Source organism: Myripristis murdjan, chromosome 19, assembly GCF_902150065.1.
Source record: "Myripristis murdjan chromosome 19, fMyrMur1.1, whole genome shotgun sequence".
Taxonomy (NCBI): domain Eukaryota; kingdom Metazoa; phylum Chordata; class Actinopteri; order Holocentriformes; family Holocentridae; genus Myripristis; species Myripristis murdjan.
This window is the reverse complement of record NC_043998.1, coordinates 26,339,773-26,359,772: the sequence shown is the minus strand read 5'-3', so window position 1 is coordinate 26,359,772 and position 20,000 is coordinate 26,339,773. Positions and strand designations below refer to the sequence as shown.

The following is a 20,000-nucleotide window of genomic DNA, read 5'->3' as shown; positions in this document are numbered from 1 at the left end:
CCCTGTACACTGTTCACGCACGTAGGAAAACTTGTCTATATACACCAGGATTAGCGGTTGGTGCCACTTTTGTATGTTTTGAGACGTTCTTGTTCATAGGTAAGTCAGTCAGGCCTTTTTCTTTCTTATGATTTTCATGAGCTAGTCGAGACAGTAGTGATGGGCGATATGGACTAAAAATTTTATCACAATAATTTCTGGCATTTATTGCGATAACGATAAAAGTGACGATAAAAAATATAAAACAATTCAACTCCATCTTTTTGACTACAAATCTATCACCGCATTCAGTCTTGAGAACCCCACAAATACTGCTCAAAAATAATACTTACTGTAGTCAAATACGCTACTAAACTATACCAATTAAGTTTAAGTAGTACACCTGTACTGCATCCTTTGTAATCACCGCTTTTTTGCAAACTTTGCATATGACAGATGTTTGCTCCACGTCAGACTTACTGTAGCCAAACCAGTTCCAGATAATCCAGCTGGAGCCTCGTTTAGCAACGAGCTCTTCGCTATCAGCCCCGCCTTCCGCCATGCTTGTTATTGTGCTACACGTGTGAGCTGCCGGCTGCCAGCGGCGAGTGCGTTGCGCACGTAATTACGTCATCAACAGGAGTTTATCGTTATTATCGCGAGATGACATATTCTTACTGTGGGGAATTTTTTTGACGATATATCGCAAACGATAACATATCGCCCATCCCTACGAGACAGGCCTGGTTTTGTTATCTTAATTTCATTTCTTTGGCACAACCTTTCCATCCATCCTCCCCCCATTTAAAGAACCTTGTGTTTTTTTTTTTTGTGTAAACAAAACCTAGTGTAAATAAATAACTTGAATACTCTTCACTCCTGCTTTGACTCATTACATTATTGGTTGTTGTGTTGCTGCTTTAAAAGACGATGTAACACAAATGGGGGCTCGTCCGGGATCTCTTTTGTCCCTGAGCTGTAATACAATCATTATTAATGAGTCATTGTAGTTTTGACATAAGAGTTAAGGATGAGTTTTGATTTGCAGGACTTTACTGACCACCCCAGCTGTGATAAGACTGATTCATGCCGCAAAGATGATTTATTGTGTATTGCGGCACACTTTGACATTCCTGTTTAAAAGTCTAGTGTCAAAAAAGAAATTAAAAATACTGTACTGGAGAAATTGGTTGAATTAGGGGTCCTTGTAGTCTCTACCAATCCTACTCAATCAAAGGATGAGGGTTCTTCAGATGATGTTCCTCTTGTTGGACCATGTGCTTCTTCTGTTCTAGAGGATGAAGGGGGACAGGCTATACAGGCCACACCAACTGCACCCCGAGTGGATTTGGCTAAAAAGATGGCTCCTTCTCCTGCAACCTTGCCTCGTTTTGAGCCCTTCTCTCCATCAGAGCTCCGTGGGTCTAGTGTTACCGCTCTAACAAAAAAAAAAAAAAAAGGTCGGGTTTGAAGGTGGAGGCTAAAATAAGACCCAGTGAGGAGAGTCCGGGCGAGGGGGCCATAGGGGCCGAGGATCCGGCTGTCCCCAGCACCAGTGCGCCCCGAGTGCACGGTGTGTTTGCCAGTGGCCGGGTGCTGACCGACGCTGTGTGTCTAATGTGTGTCTGACGTTATGTCTGAGATGGCAAACACATTAAAAGAACTTGTTAAAAACTGAGCCTTATTGCTGTCTTCTTAAACGCGCTCTGGGGGTTTGGAGAGGGGGGTTAAGAGCCAGTGGCGACAGTGGCTCCTGGCAGGCTGCAGGCTGCAGGTTATAGCGGAAAAGTGCATCAGTACGTCAGACTTGAATTTCTAGGTCCAGGTCCTTTTCTAGAATTTCTACAGTAAGTTTTTATTATTATTATTATTATTAAGACGCCAGCAATTACGCACGAGTGTCACCACGGTATTTATATGTTTACAGCAATTAGACTGCTTGCCTCAAAACTTGTCACAATTTACATTTCACTCTGATATCCACCACCCTGGCATGATTTGAAGAGGGAAGTGTGACAGGGGAACGCACTGTGCTGCAATTGTTTAATGTCATTTGTGTAATTTGTCAACCAGTGATATTAATTTCATCAGTTACACTCGTTACAATATAGTTTTTTTTTTTTTTTTTTTTTTTTAAATGGATGTTCTTTATGTAATAGTTATGGCTCAGTAGCGCGAGCACAAATATCACTGCTGTTTGGAATGTTTGTGATGAAGTGGATTTACAATGAACGTTTGATATGGAGTGTAAATAAATGTGAGAGATGAATCACGATGCAGTTTGGATTCAGTTCACCATCTGCGTCGCCAAATTCCCCTTGTCTCCAAGATGTGCGTAGGCTTACGGATGGTCCAGAACTTACGTGGAAGACCGCACATTTTTCCGTCAAGTTTTTTTTATAAATCACAACCTTTGTGTGGAAAGTGGCGTACGCCAATGTCAGGCCCCGTTTTGTGCGTACGCAATGTTTATAAATGAGGCCCCTGGTCTGGTGTCAGCGGAAACCTCACCTTGGCTCAGAGCCTCCACCTGCCTCCGCCTGTCCTCGGCCAGCTGCTCCTGCTGAGACAGGGCTCCACGCAGCTCTGACACACACACACACACACACACACACACACACACATTAGTGAAGGGTGTATTGATGAGGCGCAGACATGTGATGGGTAAAGTATTGATCCTCACCCTGCTGGACTCTCTCCAGTCTCTCCCTCAGGGCGTCGCTCTCGGCCCGACCGGCCGACACCTCTGCTCTCTGATTGGCCAGCTCCTCTCTGAGCTGCGTGCACTCGCTCTCCCTGCAGGGGGACGAGGACACCAGTTAGACCACACACACACACACACACACACACACACACACACACTATACAGCACACACCCTAAGGCAGCCTGTCAGTCAGTGTTAGAGCGCCTACAGTGTCACATGAAGAAAATGAAGTTGTTCAGTGGCCCTGTCACTAACACAGCTCCTCCTCCTCCTCCTCCTCCTCCTCCTCCTCCTCCTCCTCCTCCCCCTCCTCTACCTGTCCGTCAGGGTTTTCTCCAGCTGGGTTTTGTCTCTCTGCAGGTTTTCCACCTGTTGGGATTTGAGAGCCGACCTCTCCAGCGCCGCCCGGCTCTCCTTCCTCAGTTCCTCAATCGCAGCGTGGAAAACACCGCTGCTCTGCGGCTCCTCCTCCTGAAACGCAGCGACCAATCAAATCAATCTAACCAGCCCACCAGCCACTTAACCAACCAATTAATAAGCCGACAAGCCAATTAACCAGACAATTAATCAACCCACCAGCCAATTAAAGCAGCTCGCCAAACATTTAACCAACCCAAACAATCAACCAATTAATTGATTCATTTTAATTAATTCATTTTAATTCAACTAATTTCCAGAAAACACCAGAGAACGAGACAGAAAAAACGAATACGACACGGCCACCCATCACCCCTCCCAATAACCAATCAGAGCCCTGAAAGCCTGATCAGCCTGATCAGCCATTTTCAAAACGTTTAGCCGCACTAGTTTTATTCTCAGAACACACCGGGTGGGGGCTGACAGTCAACCAATCAATCAATCAATCAACCAACCAATCCATCAATCAATCAATCAGAGTGAAAGCAGAACCTTGACGTCCTGTCTCACAGCGTCCGCTTCCTGTCTCAGCTGCTCCGCTTCCTGTCTCAGAGCGTCCGCTTCCTGTCTCAGAGCGTCCACTTCCTGTTGGAGACTGTCCACGGTCTTGCTCGTCTCCTCTGATTGGCTCTCCAGGTCCTGGAGGCGGGCCTTGGCGGTGTCCAGCTGCTCTGATAGGCTGTCAGCCCTGCCAGTCTGCTGTGTGAGCTGCGTCTGGAGGCCGGTCACCTGAAGCACACACACACACACACACACACACACACACACACACGTGACTCTCTGTTGTTCTGAGGAGAGCGTGCTGTGTTTGGGAGGTGGAGGAGAGGCGTCTTTACCTCCGTCTGCAGCTGGAAGATGCCGTTGACCAGGGCCTTGTTCTCCTTGCTGAGGCGGCTCGTCTCTCTCTGCTCGGCCTCCAGCGAGGCCAGCAGGGCGTCGCTGTCCGAACACTGATCCTCCACGTCGGCTGGGAGGGAGAGGAAGGCGGATCGACGTTTAGTCCAAACAGGAAGTCAGGGCTTTAACATCGAGTCAGATTTCATTCAAACGGATAGACAGACAGTGCACAAACATGACACTGGAAAAATGATAGGAATACTCTTAATGTTTTGGGCAAAATCCCCTTTTCCATGACTTCCCAGTCCAGATGTTGGACACCATCTCCACCTCTGGACGCCCAGTGGTTCACTTCCTGTGGGTAGCATTTCCTGTTAGCTTAGCATAAAGACTGGAAGTGTACAGTACAGGCCAAAAGTTTGGACACACCTTCTAGCCATCGACACCATGGAGAGAATGCCAAGAGTGTGCAAAGCAGTAATCAGAGCAAAGGGTGGCTATTTTGAAGAAACTCGAATATAAAGCATGTTTTCATGTTATTTCACCTTTTTTTGTTAAGTACATAACTCCACATGTGTTCATTCATAGTTTTGATTCCTTCAGTGAGAATCTACAATGTAAATAGTCATGAAAATAAAGAAAACGCATTGAATGAGAAGGTGTGTCCAAACTTTTGGCCTGTACTGTATGTGAGGATTTTTCCCAGGATGTTGGCAGTATGCCTTTAAAAACTAGACCGAATTTGTGCTGAAGCTTTATACGCACAGTGCAAAACCTTTAAATATGAATAAAGGTTTGTTATTGTTGGATGAGAAGCTGTTTTTGACCGACAGGCTGGAAACATTCTGACAAAAAGAGACGCAGCTTGTTGTGTGACTGTTTATTCACACGGCAGTAAATCCACTAATAACCGATTAATTTTCTGCTGATCAACTTAAGGCTCATTCGTGCTCAAACTGAAGTGTATATATATGATACAGACGGAGCCTTCTGTCCGGACGCTCATTTCCTCCGTATTCGAGCAGGTTTTCAGGAAGCAGCAGCGCCGCAGCCGACAGCTCAACAGAGACCGAAACATGAAGACAACATTTTTTAAAAAACTAGAAATACAGGGTGTCCAAGAAGTCTCTTTACAATTTCAAAAAATCTATAACAAAAGCAATCGATGAGATGTGTTAATCAGATTTGTTCCATGTGCTCAGTGGTTATCAGAGTTTTTAACCACATTGCATTTCAGTATTTCAGGTTCCCTGTTGATGGAACAGGTTTATGTTAAATAAGCCCCTCAAAAAATGGCCACTCCTCAAGAAAAGGCACAGTGTGTATCATCGTGGTTTACTGAAATAAAATCGGATACGCAGACTCAGTGAAGCTACAGGGTTCTGTTAAAGATATTGATTATGGAACAAAGATACGGGACATCAACCACCTGAAGCTAAAGGTCACTGATGCTGAGGCCACTGAAGAGGCTCTGCTGCAGCCAACATGACAAGACACCGAGTGACGTCCTGATGAGCTTCGTGTAACTATGGTGCCCATATAGAGGCGGATTAAAGGACGCAAAAAAAAAACTTCAATATCTACTCCTCATTTTGTCATAATCTCCACAGATCTGTCAATTCATTTGCTTTTGTAATAAATTTGTTAAATTGTAAAGAGACTTTATGGACACCCTGTATTACAGAAAATTGTGTGTTCTCCTGTGGTGATCGGTTTAACCCTCCTATTATGTTTCAGTGTTGAACGTCTCTAAATAAATGACGAACATAATTTTTTTGCTTCATATTTAATGAGTTTTCCTAATGTAATGGGTGAAATTCACATGATGATGTTTTCAATGTCCTGTACACACTTTGTAACGCATCGGTTATAAATAACAATTAGCAATTTTAGTTCTAATAATTTTGTGGAGGTTTAAACTGCTGGGGTCAAATTGAGCCCAAACATAAAAGATCTTGGTGATGTTAGTAAATTTGGACATAACAGGAGGGTTAAAGACCTCACAGACCGCCTCACGTCGCCTCTGTGCTGCCCCCTAGTGGACTCACAGCTGAACATGTGTGTCGGTGTGAGGGTCACATTACAGAAGGAGGGCGGTGACGTCACCTGGAGTTCATTTGGTGACATGAAGGAGCACCAACAGCCTTCAGGCTGCCAGGTGAACAAACTGTGACTCCTACCTGACAGCTTCTCCACACTCTGCTCCAGCAACGCCTGCTGCTTCTTCAGCTCCTCCACCTCCTCCCCCCTCCTCCGCAGCTCCTCCTCCAGTTTGCTTTTGTCCTCCTCTCTCTTTGTCAGCTCCACCTGCAGCTCCTCCTCCCTCCTCTTCAGCTCCTCCTGCAGCTCCTCTTCCCTCCTCTTCAGCTCCTCCTGCAGCTCCTCTTCCCTCCTCCTCAGCTCCTCCTCTCTCCTCTTCAGCTCCTCCTGCTGCTCCTCCTCCCTCCTCCTCAGCTCCTCCTGCAGACGGCTCCTCTCCTCTCTCTCTCCTCTCAGCTGGCAGATGGCCTCCTCCTTCTTGTCATTCTCCTCCTGAAGCCTCCAGATCTCCTCCTCCAGAACCACTGAGGAGCAGACAGAGGACACGTTTTAGAAGGAAACAGGGTTTTTTTTTTTTTTTAATGCAGCTTGACGAAGCAGCTTCACTGTTTCCATGGAGGCTCAATAAATCGATCTGAAATTAGCTTTTAGTCAGATTATACCTTTTTCTGACCCGTGTTAAGAGGTTCCTCCTGCTTGAAAGTGTCTAATCTGCGGGAAATATTATAAAATCAATATAATCCAGGCTAAGTCATGTCGGCCGGCGGTGGCGCCCCCATCAGGTCAACCATCACACTGTAAAAATGAAACCTTTTTGATTTGTTCGCTGGATTCCGACTTCGTTCGTCTTTTCTAAAATTTGTCCGAACAACTCGCGTTTTCCAGCCCTTCAGATTTAATCCAACCAGAGAGAAACCACCAGATTAAGAGTTTTCATGGTTATTAGGTGCTAATATTTTCCTAACGGTTTATAGCGGCCCTCTGATATTGATTGGAAGTTCCTTTTGATCAGGTCTGTGTGTTCAGACTGAGGTGGTCACATTAAGGATTTTTATTCTGGTTATTAGTGGAAGATTAGTCTCCATGGAAACGCAGCTGATGGTAAATCACAAACGAGGCCAGTACAAACAGTGAAGAAACAGCTGTGAGGCGTTTGATCGGTTCACGCTCATTAACTGTTGTTTGTGTGTCTCCTGTCCTGCTCCCACCTCTCTTCCTGGCTGGTCCTCCTTCGTTCTCCTCCAGAGCGTCGCTCCTCCGCTTCCTGCCCTCCTCCTCCTCCTCCCTCTCTGCTCCTCCTCCTCTCGTCTTCAGGCAGCGACAGGTCTGCTGAAGCTCCATCAGCTCCTTCCTGATGGACTCCACCTGGACCCTCTGACACACACAGGTGAGGCGTGAGCAGTGTGTTCGCTTTGAGTCTGAACTGATTTGACCCGACAGCAGCAGGTAACTCAAACTCTTTCCAAATGGACTGAAAAACACAGCGCGCCTCGCTGGAACACAATGAAAGCCAATGAGCACAAATACTGACCGGGTAGTTTTGCAAAATTCCAGGAAACTTTCCATGGGAATTAATAGGAATTAACAAGAATTTACAGGAATAATGTGGAAATTTGCAAAATTGCATGTTGGCCCATGAGCGGGAACTTAATGCAGTTGAAGACAAACCGTCTTGCAGCATAATCCTGATTAAAACAACCAGATTTAATGCAAATTCAGTTGAGTTTCCACACGACTCGGCCTCCGTCTGAGCCCACAGACGACATCAGTCCAGAGGGTTCTGATGATATGACTGGGCTCAATATATCTGACCTATTTTATTAAAGTTTAACTGGAAAAAATGAGTCAAAATGTGTTTAGTAGCTATTCAAGAGGCTTTCTATCAGCCAGCGAGCTCCACTGTGATGCTGCTTCTTCTGCCTTCTGCTGGCCAGTTTTCATAGAAATACAGTTTTCATAAAAGAATGTAGGTTATAGTTGATTCAGCTGCAGACTGAGGAGTGTTCATCTGTTCATCGAGCCTGTTTCTATTCATTTATCCACCATCAATCTAAGGACCGAGGAAAAAAATCCACTCAAAATAAGTCAAAGTCAGAAATGTCATTAGTTTGCAGGCACAAAATTTCCAAAATTCCCCAGCTGAACTTCCCATGGCAAGTTTCCGGAAATTTACCAGAAATTTTCCGCCCCTTTGCAACCCTACAAGTGACTGTTTTATTTCTCCACAAAACCATTCAATCGTTTATAAAAAAAAAAAGACAAAAAGCTAATGAAATACCAGATGCATTCAGAGATGTCAAAATAAAATAAAATGGTGTAAATCTGCAGCGTACTCGCAGTGCAAACTGAATTTTAAATGAAATCAGTGTAAATAAACTGAATGTCAGCTGAAAGCACAGAGACTGAGATCGTCTCTGAGTGGAAAACAGAGCGAGCGTACGTCTCTGGTGGCGTCCTCCACCGTGCGGTCCATCGCCGCCTGCAGTTTGCCGATGACGCCGTCTTTCTGCTGGCAGATCTCCATCAGCTCAGACAGCTTGTGGCTCTGCAGCTCGAGAGCCTGCACAGACACACACAGCGAGAACACACACCTTTTACTAACCACAACGTCACACACCTTTTAAAAACCATGACATCACACACTTACACCACCACGACATCACACACACCTTACACCACGACATCACACACCTTACACCACCACATCACACACCTTACACCACCACATCACACACCTTACACCACCACATCACACACCTTACCCCACCACCACATCACACACCTTACACCACGACATCACACACCTTACACCACCACGACATCACACACCTTACACCACCACGACATCACACACCTTACACCACCACGACATCACACACCTTACACCACCACGACATCACACACCTTACACCACCACGACATCACACACCTTACACCACCACAACATCACACACCTTACACCACAACATCACACACCTTACACCACAACAACACACACCTTACACCACCACATCACACACCTTACACGACATCACACACCTTACACCACCACAACATCATCACACACCTTACACCACCACATCACACACCTTACACCACCACATCACACACCTTACACCACATCACACACCTTACACCACCACAACATCATCACACACCTTACACCACCACATCACACACCTTACACCACCACATCACACACCTTACACCACATCACACACCTTACACCACAACATCACACACCTTACACCACCACGACATCACACACCTTACACCACCATGACATCACACACCTTACACCACATCACAGACCTTACACCACGACATCACACACCTTACACCACAACATCACACACCTTACACCACCACGACATCACACACCTTACACCACGACATCACACACCTTACACCACAACATCACACACCTTACACCACCACGACATCACACACCTTACACCACGACATCACACACCTTACACCACCACGACATCACACACCTTACACCACCACATCACACACCTTACACCACCACGACATCACACACCTTACACCACCACATCACACACCTTACACCACAACAACACACACCTTTAAAAACCATGCCTGTCCACAGAGGAAAATAAAAAAAAATGAAAAGATAAAAGCAGGAAAAACTAGAAATTGAAAAACAGGTCCTGCTACTTTGGGCATTTCTGGAAGAAGAAGAAGGAGGAGGAGGAGGAGGAGGAGGAGGAGGAGGAGGAGGAGGAGGAGGAGGAAACACATGGGTGTCAGGATCCAGGTGTGACTGTACCTGCTGGGCTTCCTGCAGTTGGTCATGTGACTGCTGCTTCTCCAATCGCAGCGCCTCGAGCTCTGGAAGCAGGAAGCAGCACAACATCAGGGTCAAAGGTGAAGCGTGAGGCTGCGGCCGAGCACAGTGTGTGTGTGTGTGTGTGTGTGTGTGTGTGTGTGAGAGTGTGTGTGTGTGTGTGTGTGTACCTGCGGTGTGTGTCTGCTCGGCCAGGCACCGGTGCACCGTCTGGGCGTCCTGCCGGATCCTCTGCAGGTCCTCAGAGACGCTGCTGATGATTCCCTCCAGCATGGCCGCCTGCTGCTCCTGCAACACCACACAGTCACCTGTCACCTGTCACCTGTCCCATGTCACCTGTCCCCGTCCCATGTCACCTGTCCCACTGTCACCTGTCCCATGTCACCTGTCCCACTGTCACCTGTCCCATGTCACCTGTCCCATGTCACCTGTCACCTGTCCCATGTCACCTGTCCCCTGTCACCTGTCCCACTGTCACCTGTCCCACTGTCACCTGTCCCATGTCACCTGTCCCACTATCACCTGTCCCACTGTCACCTGTCCCATGTCCCCTGTCACCTGTCCCATGTCCCCTGTCACCTGTCCCATGTCACCTGTCCCATGTCCCCTGTCACCTGTCCCACTGTCACCTGTCCCATGTCACCTGTCACATGTCACCTGTCCCATGTCCCCTGTCACCTGTCCCATGTCACCTGTCCCACTGTCACCTGTCCCATGTCACCTCTCCCCTGTCCCATGTCCCCTGTCCCATGTCACCTGTCCCATGTCCCCTGTCCCATGTCCCCTGTCCCATGTCCCCTGTCACCTGTCCCACTGTCACCTGTCCCATGTCCCCTGTCACCTGTCCCACTGTCACCTGTCCCATGTCACCTGTCCCATGTCACCTGTCCCATGTCCCCTGTCACCTGTCCCATGTCACCTGTCCCACTGTCAACTGTCCCATGTCACCTGTCTCATGTCACCTCTCCCCTGTCCCATGTCACCTGTCCCATGTCCCCTGTCCCATGTCCCCTGTCACCTGTCCCATGTCCCCTGTCCCACTGTCACCTGTCACATGTCACCTGTCCCATGTCACCTGTCCCATGTCCCCTGTCACCTGTCCCATGTCACCTGTCGCTGCAGGGCTGCCGGCTAACTTCCTGCTCAGGTGTCTCTTGAGCAAGGCACTGACCCAGAGCAGCGTCCGTGCTCTGGGTCAGTTCGTCCCAAACCGATCGACCTCGACTGAAACATTAATCAATAAACTACCAGGCGGGACCGAAGCCCCGCCCCCTGGCTTTTCATTGGCTGAGAGTCCTGCTCACTCATTGGCTACAGGAAGGAGACGCAGCAGCAACAGGACGAGTCAAAGACTGAAGGACTGCTGAAACACAGACAGACAGACAGAGAGAGAGAGACAGGCAGGAAGACAGACAGACAGAGAGAGAGACAGAGAGAGAGAGAGGGAGACAGACAGAGAGAGAGACAGGCAGACAAGTGGAGAGAGAGAGAGAGAGAGAGAGACAGGCAGACAAGTGGAGAGAGAGAGAGAGAGAGAGAGAGACAGACAGACAGAAAGACAGGCAGAGAGAGAGAGACAGACAGGCAGTACCTTGCTGTCCTCAGTGTTGATGTGAGACAGGTCGACAAGTGGAGAGAGAGAGAGACAGTGGAGAGAGAGAGAGACAGGCAGACAGACAGGCAGGCAGACAGACAGGCAGAGAGAGACAGACAGACAGACAGGCAGTACCTTGCTGTCCTCAGTGTTGATGTGAGACAGGTCGACTGTCTTGCTGACCAGGTTCTTGAGGATCTCCAGTCTCTTCTCTGCTTTGTCCTCCAGCAGCTCCCGCTCCTTCTCCAGACGCTCACTGAGACACACACACACACACACACACACACACACACACACACACACACACACACAGAGAGACACACACACACACACACACACACACACACACACACACACACACACAGAGGTTTGACTATTTAACGAAAAGCTTCGACGTCTTGGTCAAAGTCCCCTTTTCTGCCTGAGACCAGATGTTGGACACCATCTTCACCTGATGTTAGAGCGGAAGGCGACTTGAACTGCAGACTCAGATTATGTCAGATTATATCATATATGAGATTAGATCAAGTCAGATTATAACACTGAGATGATGTACCTACCTTACCAGAAAATCACAGAGGAATCACGTTTTAAGAACTCGAAGAAGTGGATTTAAAAAAACAGCTCACAGCTCCGAGGGCGGCTGTGTGTGTGTGTGTGTGTGTGTGTGTGTGTGTGTGTGTGTGTGTGTGTGTGTGTGTGTGTGAGAGTGAGTGAGTGTGTGTGTGTGTGTGTCATCGTCACCTGTAGTCTCTCTCCATCTTGTTGAAGAGCTCCATGAACTCGGCGCTGACTTCCTCCCTGATCTGAGACTCCAGAAGCAAACGCAGCTCCGACTCCCTGTCTGCCTGCTGACACACACACACACACACACGCACGCACGCACGCACGCACACACACACACACAGAGATGAAGGTGTGTTTTCAGTGCTGCAGCTTCTGCTTTTTTTTCTGTTTTGCTGAATCAGGAGGAAACAAACTCAAACTGAGTTTTGCTTTCGGCTTCATTTTAAATTTCAAACTGAAACCAAAGAGAATCAGGATTTATTTCCCTCCCAGTTAATTAATTTATTATATATATATATATATGTATATATATATATATATATCTAAAAACCTCAACACAGACAATACAATAAAAACAACACAACAGATGGGTTTAAAACACATACAGGCATCTTTCCAGTGCTTCCACAGGTGAGGCAGGTATGTTGTGTCACTTTGGGCCAAACTGACTCTGTTCTCTGAGGCGACACATGAAACTGAACATGAACTCTCTGAGGACAGCATGAAGAGCGGGCACATCACTGATCACACACACACACACACACACACACACGGCTTACACCTGTCCGTCTTGGGTGCCTCAGTAAAATCCTAAATGCATCGTTACATGCCACCTGGATTTTTCTCATTTTTGCAGCACTGTACCTGCACCACAGGTGGGCAGTATATGAGGTACAATATGATTTATGATTTATTTTTCTAGGTACGAGGGCAAGGTGCAATGCAACAAGCACTTTATATTCTCACACAATTGTTGGTATTCAATTATTGTAATATGCAACTGAGTATTGGGCAATCAAAATAGCACTTTATATTTATTGGGCAATTTGCAATATAATAATGCACTTTACACTTTAGCACTCTGCAATTTAATCGATATATAATTTAGTGTTTAAGCTGTGGTGAAATGCACATGGTCCCCTGAGCCTTGGCCTGTATGTTTTATGATCAACTATGTTGTTTGTTTTGTTTTGTTTTGTTTCTTTTTATTCTATTGTGTATGAGCGTTATGTACAACACCAATCTGCCAATATTCGGCTTTCGGCTGAAATTTCAGGATGAACCTAAAATGCATTCTAACCTTTCCAGGTGAACTTAATGTGACCTTCTGTAAACTTTTGAATGCACATGTCCAACTGTTCAGTGTTTCAGTACTTTTTGCACAAGTTGCTGTTCTCTAACAAGGAGCTTAACGGCAAAATTCACATCAGGTGTTTGATGCTCCAGCTCATCGAGGTCGTATCATTAGGGAACGGCTGCTGGAGACTGGGGTACCTCAGATGGAGTGGCCTGCACTTTCTCAGACCTGAATCCCATAGAAAACCTATGGGATCAGCTGAGTGGCCGTGTAGAGGCTCGGAGCTCTGTACCCCAGAACCTCAATGTCCTGAGGGCCGCCCTTCAAGAAGAGTGGGATGCCATGCCTCAGCAGACAATAAGTCGACTTGTGAACAGCATGAGACGTCGCTGTCAAGCTGTAATTGATGCTCAAGGGCACATGACAAGTTGTGGTATACCCACCACTGTTGTTGGCTTTTGGTTCAAGAAATTGTTTGAGATGAGGAAATCACCAGTGCATGCTTCTACTTAAATGCCCTACTTTCATGATATAATATCACTGTAGCGTGAACTTTTTACATTTTCCATAAATTTCGCCCAAAAGCCAAATATCCCTAACTTTTTGTGAGTAGTGTATGTGCATTAACATGTACTGTCCCATTTCTTTTAAAAAATAAATAAATCTACAAATGACCTAAACAAAGCTACCTTGGCATCATCAGTACACGGACTAAATTTTCACGTAAGCATGTTGGCTCGTGCAGAGTTTGCAGCACTGACGCTGGATGTCGTCATCGTCACACAAATCATCTCTGATTATGTGGCCAAGAAATCTGAATCTGTTCTCCAAGCTCCAAGCCCCTGACCTGCTAGAAGAAAGGAGGGAAAGTCTGACTTCTTGGTTTTCACAGTTAAAGTAACTCTCTTTTTCCAATTAAACATCATGTCATACTGCACAGCGGAGCAGGAACAGAGTCTAAGCAGCTGCTGCATACGGACACCAGAGGGAGACAAAGAGCAGATGGTCAGCATCCACCAGGTGAGTGAGACGCCTCTCTCCCACCTCACATCCAGCTCTACACAGCTCATCCATATACAGACTGAAGAGTACAGGTGATACACTTCCTCCTCCTCCTCTCACACCTTCAGTCAGGAGGAAAGGTGCAGATGCTTAGAGCCCATCGAGCTGTAATTTATTAATTTATCCAGTTTGAATCTACGTCCGACTGAGAGGTCAAAGTAAAATAATGCCCCTTTTCCACTAGTACCTACTCAGCTCGACTCAGCTCGACTCTACTCGGTTTGAGAGCTTTTCCATTAGGTCGTAGTTCCTGCTAGCAGGTCCCATTTAGTACCGACTCAGCCGGGGTTCCAAGCGAGCTGAGTCGAGCTGAAAATGTGACGTAAACGCGGTGCAGGCAACTGATTGGACAGGGAGTGACGAGAGCGACTCCCGCACGAAAACAAAACCCGACATTTAAAAAAAAAAAAAAAAAAAAAAAAAAAAAAACGGCAACAGTGACCGTGCGCATTGATCGTCAGTGAAGTTGTCAAAGTCGGAAAATGGCAAGCAAACCGCTACCGCAGTCAAATAAAGACGTGGAGACTTTTCTGAGCTTGGTGGCGGCCCAAAGAATCCAGAGGGAGCTGGACGGTGCGCCGCGTTGCTATGACGACTCCACCCACGGCGAGGTGCGACTCAACTGTAATGGAAAACCACCTAAACCGCGTCGAGGCGAGTAGATACTAGTGGAAAAGGGGCATAAGACACTCACCGCCTCCAGTGCCGTCTTCTCTCCATCACCTCCTGCCTCCAGCACAGTTCCCTCCATCACACTCTCCTCCTCCTCCTCCTCCTCCTCCTCCTCCTCTTCGTCCTCTTCTTCGTCCTCATCCTCCTGGACGTCCTCCAGGCTGGTTTCCCAGGCGACCAGCGAGCTCTTGCGGCCCCGCCCCAGCAGGTTTCTGCGCCGGTCGGCCTCGTTGATGATCATGGACACTTCCCTGGCCGACCTGCGGGTGGCGTCGCCCGGGGCGACCGACCGGGAGCTCAGCACCACCACCTGGAGAGAGAGAGAGAGAGAGAGAGAGAGAGAGAGAGAGAGAGAGAGATGAATTCACTAAGAACTCACTGCATCAACAAAGCACCTCGTGTGTGTGTGTGTGTGTGTGTGTGTGTGTGTGTGTGTGTGTGCACCTTCTGGGCCAGAGCGGAGAACTTGAGCACGTTGAGCGTCTCGTCGAAGCTCGACGAGCACTGGTTGATGTTGACCACCATGGAGACGCGTCCAGCACCACAGAAGAAGAACTGCAGGAAGTGAGTCAGCTTGGACTCCCTGAAGGGAACGTGATGCTGGAACCTGAGAGAGAGACAGGGAGAGAGAGAGAGAGAGAGAGAGAGAGAGAGAGAGAGAGAGAGAGAGAGAGACAGGGAGAGAGAGAGAGAGAGAGAGAGGGAGATTTTTACAGATTTTAATGTGCTCTCATAACTCTGTTGCATGTTTATTATCAACAAAAGGAAAAAAAAATTTAACACACACAGCTGACCCATCACACACACACACACACACACACACACACACAGCTGACCAATCACCAGAAAATGTCAATCATATAAATCAATACTATGTTAATAAAAATAATGCTCAGTAGTTTGTAGTAAATTTGTAGTTCTAAAACACGTCATCGTTATTTTTGCACTTTAAGTTATAATGTTGGAAAATTATTATGTTATTTGGGTTATTTTTGCAATTTGCACAGAGTGAAAACAAAACGTGGTTTTATTTTTAATTTTTTTGATTGAAAAGGCTATTTTTGAGTTTTAATTTTAATTAAAATATTTTTAATGCCTTTTAAATTTGTCATTTTTTTTTTTATCCCCACGGTATCGAAAATGGTATCGAGTATCGAACATTTTCCTGGGTATCGATATCGAGGTTGAAATTTTAGTATCGTGACAACCCTAGTGCGCGCACACACACACACACACACGTACTTGCTGTGCTGGTTGAGCCTCATGGCGTTGATGCACTTGCCGAGCGTCAGCAGGGAGCTGTTGATGTTTCCCGCCTCCTTCAGACGCTCGCCGCGGTTCTGCGTGCGGGAACACCGCTCCGAGCCGGCCAGGTCACACAGAGCCAGCCTGACACACACACACACACACACACACACACACACACACACACACACACACACACACACACACAGATTAGACGGCTCTCAGTAACAGGTAAAGTAACAGGTAAAAAAACAAATAAGGCAAATTCTCATCAATTTTCTGAGCTCAAAAATAAATAAATAAATAAATAAATAATGGCTCCGCCCCCTTCCACTCTTCCATGCAAATGAACAGAGGAGTCAAACTATATTCATGTGTTTAAAGGTGCCACAGGTGTGCATTAACAGCTCCAGGAATGATTCTGTCTCTTTTATAACAAATAAAAATAAAAAAGCTTTTCCTGCTATCAGACACACAGCAGGTTTTTATAGACAAAGTTATACATATATATTTTATACCATAGGATTTTTTAAATTCTGTTTTAAAACTACAGGTCTGTCTCTGTCTGATATTTCCAGGATGAAGACGCTGAGGGAAAGTCCACAGAGAAACGGAGAGAATGAGACGTGGTCTTACTCGCTGACGCCGAGGATTCTGGGAGGCTGGGCGTCCTGCACCCTGAGGATCCGGATGGAGAAGATGCTGTGGCTGCAGAGACGGAGCGACAGCGTCAGAGCCCAGCAGACACACACACACACACACCTGACAGCAGAGTGTGTGTGTGTGTGTGTGTGTGTGTGTGTGTGTGTGTGTGTGAGAGCGAGGCCCACCTCCTGCTGGACAGCTGGTTGAGTCTGGTGGAGGAGAAGCTCTGGTTCCTCCTGCCGATCCTGACCAGCTTGTGGGCCTCCTCCGAGCTGCTGACCTGGACCCAGCGCAGGTCTGAAACACAGACAGAACCCCTTCAGGCCACTCACTTCATGAAGAAACCCAGGACAAACTGCAAGAGAAGCAAACTCAACTGATTTTGTATCCTCAGTTTGTCCTGAGTGAGGGGAAAAAAGTCCCAAGAAATCCCATTGGTGGAAAGTTTTGAAACTCACCTATTTATGACCACATATTACCAAAAAACACTGTTTTTAACACACAGGGGAAAGGGGTTCAACATTTGACTTTCAGATATCACTATAAAAATTCACAAGTTGATTACACACACGAAGACAAGAAAAAAAGTCAATTACAAGTTCTTTGAATTATTCTGTTTACACATGCATATCACACATTATCTGATTTGATATGCGCTAATAAGGAATATAAGGAATAAATGCCAAAACAGATATTTAAACAGTGAATTAAAAGGTTACTATATAGATAGATAGATAGATAGATAGATACAAATACTAACCTTGAATTAAAAGGTTACTATATAACAGTGAATTAATAGGTAACTATATATATAGTCACCTTTTAATTAAAATATAATTAATAAAAAGGGCATTTTTCGGTATTATATGGTCATATAGAGGTGATTTTCAAAACTTTCCACCAATGGGATTCCTTGGGACTTTTTTTTCCCCTCACTCAGGACAAACTGAGGATACAGAATCAGTTGAATTGGCTTCTCTTGCAGTTCGGTTGACCCCAATTTTGGCCTAAAATGACTGGACTGTTGTGCGTAATGCTCTTTTCATCGGTCTTCCACAACAACCCACTGATGACCTTCAGTGCAGTCAGAGCTCTGCTGCTGGAGAGCAGGTCAGCCCGGGTCCAGCTGAGCTGCAGCGCCCCCCTGTGGCTGTCAGGACTGATTTTTTTTTTTAACTGGTTTCCAGTCTCTTCATGGTTCCGGTCTGACCTGCATCCCTGTAGAGTTCTCATATTCTGCCCGAACCCGACCCAACCCGACCCGACCCGACATTTTCGGGTCGGGTCGGGCCTAAAATCTACGTGAATTGGGCGGGTCGGGTCGGGCTTCGGGTTCTGTGGGGGATTTTTTTTTTTTTTTTAAATAAAAAAATAGAATTATGTGTTCTGTAATTGATTATGACGTTTCATTTTTATGTGACTGGTGGAGAGAGTGAGAGACTGGATTGGATTTGGAGGCTAAACTTTCAGTGACAGACAGACAACCAGCTGTGCGAGCGCAGCGCAAACAAGTGAGAGAGAGTTGCAGCAGTATCCCGCTGTGCTGGCAGACTCGGCAGCAGGGACGGTTTCTGCTATGGCCAGTGCAACTGCCCAGGGCGCAATCTACTTGGGGGCGCACGGAAAAAAAAAAAAAAAATCTCCAGTTTTCTAGACTACCGTATTGACCCGCACATGCCGCGGCACCATCAGTCGGTATCAGGCGGGCCGGCCGCGGCACCGTCCGATACCGCGCCCACCCGTCAGGTCTGCCGGATCTGACAGGTGAGCTGCCTGATGCTGGCCGGTGCCGCGGCCGGCTCGCCTGATACCGACTGATGGTGCCCCGGTGCCGCGGCCGACCGGCTCTGCTAAATAATGGCGAATTTGGCGATTTTTTTTTTTTTCGGGCTTTATCGGGCTGTCGGGCCTAAAGTTCGGCTAATTAGTCGGGTCGGGTCGGGCCTCGGGCTGGCCCAGTCGTGGCCGGGTCGGGTCAGATCTTAATTTTCAGGCCCGATGAGAACTCTACATCCCTGAGTCTCTGTGGTTTTATGATCCCTCACAGCCTCTCTGATCCTCTGCTGCTGCTGCTGTTTAAAACACAGACTGTCACAGAAACAGGAGAATCGTCGGCCAAGACGTTTTTACCGGGTTCCTCCCCGAGGAGGACGAGCTGCTCTGCTTTCAGCCACGACTGGAAACTGATTCTGTCTCACTTCCTGTTTTATGCTTTTATTCTGTTCTTTCACGTTTTGTCGTTCTTATGTCCTCCTTTGTCTCACGTCCTCATGTCTTCCTTTGCTTCCACGTCTCTGTTTTTTTCCTTTCACACATTTTTAACCCATTCTCGTCTTTCCTGTCATTTTATTGATTTTATTTTATTTACTGATTTTAAGGCTTGAATTCCTTTGCTGTATTTCCTCCTTTTCTGTTTCACTGATTTTATTGTTTGTTTGTTTGTTTTTAATAGCATTTTTTGTTGTATTTTATCTTATAATATTTTATTAACTCTTTGCTTACTGCCTTTTTAAACTGTCTCTAAAGCACTTTGTACCTTGTTTGGGAAATCATTATTATTATTATTATTATTACTATTATTATTGTTAGTATAGGCTGTAAGAGCTGCAGCGAGCTCTGTGGACATTTTCTAAAGAAATGACACTTGAAAACGTCTTTATTCCACATTGTTTTGAACTGTCACTGACCAAAACTGAAACTGTGACCCCAAAAACTGCAACACAAAGCGAAATGTGGATTTAGTGAACCGGGGAGACAGAACAAATAACAGCTGCAGAGAAAACGGTGAAACCTTGTTGTGTTTGTGGGTGTCCGGAAATGGTAAAGAGGGGAGAAGGAGTCGTATTTTTCAGATTTCCACGAGACGAGAAAACTTCAGCCTCAAACTATAGACGAAGCAATACAGACAAATAAAATAATCGCGTCAGAAGCATCCGGTTTTTCAGACGATCGTGTCTCAGTGGATGTTTTTGAACGTCACAGCTACGGCGGAGAAACAAAAAGAGAAATAATCCAATTCGACGATCTGCGATTCAAAGGAACCTCCAGGTTTCTACCTGCGAGAGGCTGCTTGCACACACACACACACACACACACACACACACACACACACACACACAGCGTTACCTT

General features: G+C 46.5%; 1 protein-coding gene across 1 annotated transcript in view; it reads right to left on the bottom strand.

Annotated features, from left to right (window-relative positions):
* Positions 1-20,000, bottom strand: part of LOC115378272 (kinesin-like protein KIF20A) — a 33,668-nt gene that overhangs the window by 4,167 nt on the left and 9,501 nt on the right. The window contains exons 12-27 of the mRNA XM_030078461.1: positions 16,224-16,370; positions 15,426-15,588; positions 15,004-15,291; positions 12,128-12,234; positions 11,519-11,639; positions 9,960-10,077; positions 9,772-9,833; positions 8,419-8,538; positions 7,187-7,352; positions 6,324-6,502; positions 6,119-6,275; positions 3,938-4,068; positions 3,594-3,830; positions 3,001-3,155; positions 2,663-2,775; positions 2,491-2,565 (exon numbers count right to left, since the gene is read on the bottom strand). Of these exons, the coding sequence (XP_029934321.1) occupies positions 2,491-2,565; positions 2,663-2,775; positions 3,001-3,155; positions 3,594-3,830; positions 3,938-4,068; positions 6,119-6,275; positions 6,324-6,502; positions 7,187-7,352; positions 8,419-8,538; positions 9,772-9,833; positions 9,960-10,077; positions 11,519-11,639; positions 12,128-12,234; positions 15,004-15,291; positions 15,426-15,588; positions 16,224-16,370 (2,339 nt within the window). The remainder of the gene's footprint in view (positions 1-2,490; positions 2,566-2,662; positions 2,776-3,000; positions 3,156-3,593; positions 3,831-3,937; positions 4,069-6,118; positions 6,276-6,323; positions 6,503-7,186; positions 7,353-8,418; positions 8,539-9,771; positions 9,834-9,959; positions 10,078-11,518; positions 11,640-12,127; positions 12,235-15,003; positions 15,292-15,425; positions 15,589-16,223; positions 16,371-20,000) is intronic.